The sequence below is a fragment of the Oryzias latipes genome, chromosome 14 (genome assembly GCF_053564925.1).
Source record: "Oryzias latipes strain Hd-rR chromosome 14, Olatipes_Hd-rR_3.1".
Lineage (NCBI taxonomy): Eukaryota > Metazoa > Chordata > Actinopteri > Beloniformes > Adrianichthyidae > Oryzias > Oryzias latipes.
The window spans coordinates 20,650,257-20,657,098 of NC_136250.1; the positions used below are offsets into that span (position 1 = coordinate 20,650,257).

Sequence of the window (6,842 nt, forward strand, 5' to 3'; positions counted from 1 at the left end):
AAATGAGTTACAGAGGCTCTTCCTCTGGCCTTCCTGTGATCATAGACCCTAACTCCTAGCGTTAACACTATCAACCTTGGGGGAGTGGAAGTGTATTGTTGCTCACATTGAGGCATTACAGAGTTCCCTTGTTTATTGTGGGGGTTACCATCTAAATATAACCTAAATGTATGGTTTAAGGCTGTAAAACACCTCACTACACACTTTTGATAGAAGGATATGAACATTTTCCTATCCTTTCATACGCCCTCAAAGTTCAAACCTTCATAGAAAAATAAGTCAAGTATTATGGAATGAAAACAAAGATCTGATCGCAGTCGACGATTTGTGTTACTCCGGCAAACTGAACGCATTCTGTACAAGACACGGCAGAGTGGAGACTGATTGACAAGGACTACAACCAATCAGGACGCAGAACACAATGTGCAGTGCAAAAAGAAAAAAGCATGCAAAATTGTCCTCAAAAATGTGAAACAGAGACCCCAAAGGTGATCTGTTATATAATAGGGGACCATTGTATTCTGATAATGAGGAAAAATTTAACTTGATCTTTTTTGGGGGGGAATGCCCGAAATGGTCAGTATTTTTTAAAAGTCAGTAACATCTATGATAGTTTTCCCCCTTTAAAGTCCAAATTTCTAATATCTGGGACAATAAAGTTTAATGCTGAAATTTCTGAAATTCTGGATGAGATAAGGCATTTTCTTTTGGAAAACTGGACCAAAGCTGATTGTTAGTTCTTAAGTTTGGTAGCATGGACTACCTACCTTTAAGTGAACATTTCATCTCTTGAGTCCAACAACAACAAGTGCTAAGACCTACAAAAGATAAAATGCAGATAAAGTGTTTCTTCCACTAAAGGCCACAATTGAATTTAATGTGTCTGCCTTTATTCAGAAATACTACTGAAAAGCAACTATCAAATATGGTTTTGATTTCTTTTTTCATTTTAGAAATATACTTCACATCTTTGTTCAGCTTAACCCTTTAACACCGGAGCTTTACTCCCAGCGTTTACATTCTTTCGAGTACCGTAACTCTACAATCGGAAACGCAATTAACAATATTCCAGCGTGTTCTGTAGCGCAGAAAAGCATCTTTGTACTGACAAGCAACACTCTAGAGTAGTGAAGTTCTTACCCAATCAACATAAATCAGCTGATTCTTGATTCCACCTTTCTCTGTATCAGAATGAGGTGGTTTACGTTGATCGCGTGAACGATCCAAGATTTTACAGTATGTCAGCTCTGGTGTTGAAGGGTTAAACATATATGTACTGACCATGGTTTTTTGGAGAGATAATTTAGAAAGTGTTGTTCATAATTGTTCCCGTCCAGAAATGTTTGGTTGGTTTTATGAAGGAGATTTATACATTTTCCTAATGTTTTGGTAAAAAGACCAGCCATATCACACAGCCACTACGTACATTTTGCGCATTTTCCACGTATGAAATTTTGGTCTTTCATGATACATGCGTGATATACATAACTCATAAGTGTTTCTCCCGTTCATCATTTGTCGATGGTTCCGATGAAATTTGGTTTGAGCGGTTCAAAATTTTTGGTTGGTTGAGAATTACGCAGTTCATGCATATTTAACGTTGTTTATACACAATTATTACATAAATCTTATGCAAGGGTGTGTGATTTTTGCAAGATGTATATACAAATTTATGGATTTCCACGACTGTTCTCCATATGTCACGCATGTACCATCGATGTATAACTTTAATCTCATGTATTTGGCGCACATATGCAGAATTACTTAATTGACGCATGAATCAATAATGAATTGCATATAAACAGCGCAATATTCACGCACGGTTTATGTTTTATGTTGATTTACGTTTAAATCTGTGGTTTATTCATACTTACTCTGTGGTTTTAACATGGTTTATTCGTCGTACATCTGTGAAAATTTGATGTAAAGTCCACACCTTTTCTAACCTTTCCTACGTATATTCATGTTTGACCAATTTTCATCCGTGCAACACCTGCAACATGTATGTAGTGGGTGTGTGAAACAGCCTTTAAACACACCTAAAATGTGTGTATCCCTGTGATGACTACTGTAAGTATGAAACTGAACAAACACTAAATGTGATGCCATATGCAAAGATTTATGATTTGTTGTGAGTATGTGAGTGAGAATGTGGAAAAGCCAGAGCATTTTGTGCAAATATATAAAAGATGGGTCTTGAAGCATGTCAAAAGAGGGGAAGACAGGACATTAGTTATGCTACTTGAAAAGGATGCAAGGAAGGGAAAATGAAATGAAGCCGAAAAAGCACAATAACTGAATTTGGGTTCACAGCTAAAGTAAAAACTGTTGGCATGTAAAGTAGCTTGGACTGGATGCACTGTTTAGCTTCACTGCTGATCTCTAAAGGAGCCACGCTGTGAACAAAAATGACTGCGTGCCATGCAGGAAACTGAAAGTTGGCGCTGTAATCCGTCTTATTGTCTGAATTTTTTCCCCTCATCCAGTCTGTGTGCAGCGCTGTGCACACCGTTAGGCTGACAGGTTCATCAGCAGATGCAAGTTTAGACATCTAAGGGTTGTAATTCAGCGGATAAAACAGGGACTTCTTGTGTGATTTCAAACTGAAAGACAGATCAATCATGACTCTCCAGCTTGCTTCCTCTCGCAAAGCCTTTGTCATGTTGGTTTTATCACAAGCTGCTTGCCTGGAGGGGCCTGGCTTCTCTCATTGATACAGTTTGTTAGACATGTTTTCAGGCAGGATTGTTTTGCTTTGTTTGCGGCGCCGCTCTGTGCTGCTAATGTTAGCCGTATCAGACGCCCAGACCAGGCCGGTCTGCAGGGATTCAGAATAGAGCCGTTTCTGCTTTTACCAGCCTGTCATGACAGTTTTATCACGACAGCTTCCTTCTGATAATGTAGCTTTCATTTTACAATATGTAAATTGTTCAAAGGGTGCTTCCAGGCAGAAACTGATGAACATAGCATGTAATTTTAATATATTTGGTAAACTTTTTTTCTTTTCTACTTTTCTTTTCAGGAACCGTTTCAGGCTAACATGGCAAGGATTAAAGATATGGTTAGGCTTTTGTTTTGTTCTTGTGTGTGTCGTGTCTCGTGGTGTTGCTTCTATTTCCTCTTTATGAGTTCAAATGGAAGTATTGTTTAGTCCGCTTCTTTGCAGCTGACAAACTTCTACTGCTTTCCTTTCCTTTTCAGAGAAGAGAATCTGCCACTTTGGCCAAAAAATCAAACAACACCTTCAACATTGTCGGGACCACTTATGCAATGAACGTAGCCAAAGACCAAGGCTTAACGACCATTTCCAAGAGCGCCGGGGGAGCCACGGCCAAGCACTCCTATCTGCACAAAATGGATGACCCCTACACAGAGGCAAAGAAATCCTACAACCGTGTCAGCAAAGTGGACAAGATATCACGCATCATTTTCCCAGTGCTGTTCTTCATCTTCAACCTGGGCTACTGGGCGACATACGTGAACAGAAAACCTGCCATCATGAAGGCCAACAACCTAAACTGAATTTTACCAAACGCTAGGCTCGGATTTGGAGTGTAGACATGTTTCCAGAAGGCCAAGTCCATCCCATCTTAATGTGTGTGCGCACGTACTGTGTTTCTGTTTGCTCCTAAACATCTTGTTTTGTTTGCTTGTTTGTGTAGACAGAAGGCAAACTCCAACACACATAGGTCATAGTGGACCTCAGTGGGTACATCCTCACATCTACCTGACTTTGTTTGGGGGATTTGTTCCCCTTTCCACAATTAGCTCTGGCCCTGTTCCCTAGTGAGTCCTCAAATTGTGCATTCACTGTGTTTTGACATGTTTGGGTTCTGCTCATGAGAAGTAAGAGTAAGCATTCATTTGAAGCTCTCATTGCAGCTCATTACCAATGATAAGGCATTGGCAAATCCACCGAGTTGACAACATGTATGCACATGCAGGAGATGATGCTACATTAAACAGAAGCCGAGATATTTGCTGTTGGCTTTAAAACACCCTTATGGATCGGGGGGTCTGTTTTATAGGAGCATCATTAATAATTGTCTGGCCATCTGCTCGTACTGAACCTCAACAGTTGCTGCAGTCCTGAGGGGCTGCCGTCTCGTCCACCGGCTCCTTTTGTTCGCTGAGTGCGTTCAAAGACAGCAAAGTTATGTGCCTTGGTAAATACACTCATCACGAAGAACAAGGCTTGCTTACTCTCACATTAGACAACACACACACACGTTTCAAAACCTGTCCACAGCGACCAGTGTTAAACTGCCTACCAGTATGAAGGGTTAACTGACCTCTGCCTGTGAGAAGATCAAGCTAAGATAGCCCGGATCCAATTTATTTTCAGACACAGAGTCAACTGTTACCTCAGAGTGAAGTCCTGACTGCAGCTTGGGTTTGTAAATTAAATGTACGTTTCTTATCAAATCATACCAAACACTTTCCATGAAATCTTTTGCAAGCCGATGTCCCTGAAATCTGTGTTTTCATTTTTCCTTCTTCCTCCATAAATGTGATGCATTTCTTTCTCACCTAGTTTTGACTGGTGAATCATTGGTTTTGTGTTTGGTAAAGACCAAAAAGTGACCATTTTATTAAGTTGGAGAGTCTGCGAATAGTGAGGTCGAGACTTATAAAAGCTGGCTGTATTTAAATGCTCACATAGAGGAGCTAAAAACTGGCAGAACTACTATTTTCCATATTTTCTGCACTATAAGAAGCACCGGATAATAAGGTACACTGTCAATGAATGGTCTATTTTTTAACTTATGGCGCACCGAACAATAAAGCGCATTTAAAGAGAAATAAAGAGCCTGAGATAAGTCCATCAGGCTTTTGTCAGTCGGACTTTATTATTTATGTGCACAGTAACTCTAGAACTTGTTTGTTACATGTTACACATTAGCCATGTTAGAATTCTTGCCTACGTTAGCATAATGACAATACCTCTTACTCCCAACCTTGTGTGCTACACGTAAAAAAACAGACTGATACTGCTAATACAACCATTACTGTGACTACTAACTCCAAACCTTGTTAGGAACGTAAAAAAGTAAATGCAGTCCGACATGCCACACATTAGCTGCATTAGTGTATTTACAATACCTGTAGCTCCGAACCTTGTTTGCAATACCTAAAAAAAACAAAACAGATAACACTAAAATTAACATTAGTGTGAATATGCTAACTCTCAATCTTGTTAGTACCACATCAACAAAAGACAGTCGGACACTGCCACATGTTAGCCATAATCGCGTTTTCGCAAGAAAACACCCAACCTTGTTTGCAGCCTTGTTTGACAGAGCACCATGAACCTCTCAAAATCTCTTCGACATTAGTAAAAACAACCAGAAATTAATCCTTGTATAAGGCAGGTTTTTAAGAGCGTCTTATAGTGCATAAAATACAGTACAGGTTACTGAGTGACATCTAGTTTCAAACTCTTGTTTGCACCTAAACATGTCAGTGATCATCTCTACTGAGATTTTAAATTTTATGCACATCTACTTATAGTTCTGTTATGCCTTTTTGCCATACTATATATATATATATATATATATATATATATATATATATATATATATATATATATATATATATATATATATACTCTATGGGGGATTTAGTACCTTGAAGACTCCAACATACTACTGAGTGCACATGCGTGTATAGACAACAGAGTTAGAGTTGTTGTGGCCTCTGTATAGTTTTGTTAATACCACTTATGTACAGTGTATCTCCTGTAGGTTTATGCATGACAATATGTACATATTCTCTTTTTGAAACCTCCAATAATGATGTGTGTCATACTGAACTAGGGCTTAGTATTTGTGTCACCTCAGTCGTTATCAGCAGTTATTTTGATTTGTGCCACAGTCTCTGTGAAGTGAACCAAAATGCAGACTAACGGTACTCTGCAAAATTGCACCCCAAAAACTGACAACAAGTTAAAGTGGGATCTCAACTGGCTGGGGCTTCTCGCAACAAGCTGGAGATACAAATTCCATGATTTTCAGTATCGTTTCAATTTGTTCTAAAGTTCACCTGGTGTTAACAGGCATTTCATGCACACTTAAAACTAATGGAATGTCAGATTACTTTTTTTTCTTTCAGTTACTGTTAAATGAACAGAGTAGTCAAGGGTGAGCCAGCTCCTGACAAATCTGTGCCAATTTTGGGGAAATAATTGTCTTACAAATTATTTCAGTAGCTTTAAAAACTTTAGCAGAACAGGTTGAATGACCTGTGACATACAGGATGAGTAATTTAAGAATCTAAACAAACACTTCTATCAGTCATTTGGATCTCAGTAAGGAGGCAGAAAGCAAGCTGGAGCAATTTTCCATTGACTCCCAGAATTGATTCCAAAAACTAAATGCATGTACAGTCTTGTTTCAAAAACTCACTTTACTTTGTTCTTATCACTTGTTTAAAGCAGCTAAACTCTGGTCAATGTGCCAGACCCACTTCAGGCTTTTGCCATGCGGAATCCTGAATTTTAGAAAAGAAATGATCCTTTCAGTACAGTGACTGGACAGTCTTCCCCCATGCATTTGCGTTTCACCATTCGCGGTTTCACGTATACACAGATTTATTTCAGTCACGTGACTCCTCCAGTTCATCACAAAAACTCAGCTCAGGGGCTTGTATGAGATTTTTACGTCCGCAAGAGGTGTTGCAGGGGAGGAGGGGAGCGGAGATGAAGAGCATGCCGGCCCGTCGGCATCCCTGCCGACTGCTAAAGAATATTTCACAGATATTTCCACCGGTTCCTGAATCTCTATAACCAAAGTTTGTGTCCCTTCACGAAGAAAGGGAATCAGCGGACTCAAAAGCATCCGGAA

General features: G+C 39.4%; 1 protein-coding gene across 5 annotated transcripts in view; it reads left to right on the forward strand.

Moving 5' to 3' along the window:
• gabra3 (gamma-aminobutyric acid type A receptor subunit alpha3) overlaps positions 1-5,146 on the forward strand; it is a 177,364-nt gene extending 172,218 nt beyond the window's left edge. For 4 of the 5 annotated variants that reach the window (XM_023962376.2, XM_078930323.1, XM_078930324.1 and 1 more), the window contains 2 exons: positions 3,023-3,061; positions 3,202-5,146. In XM_023962376.2, coding sequence (XP_023818144.1) covers positions 3,023-3,061; positions 3,202-3,522 — 360 coding nt within the window. In that variant the 3' untranslated portion in view covers positions 3,523-5,146. The remainder of the gene's footprint in view (positions 1-3,022; positions 3,062-3,201) is intronic. The other variant, XM_023962377.2, reaches the window with a different exon arrangement.
• Positions 5,147-6,842: the final 1,696 nt, after the last annotated feature.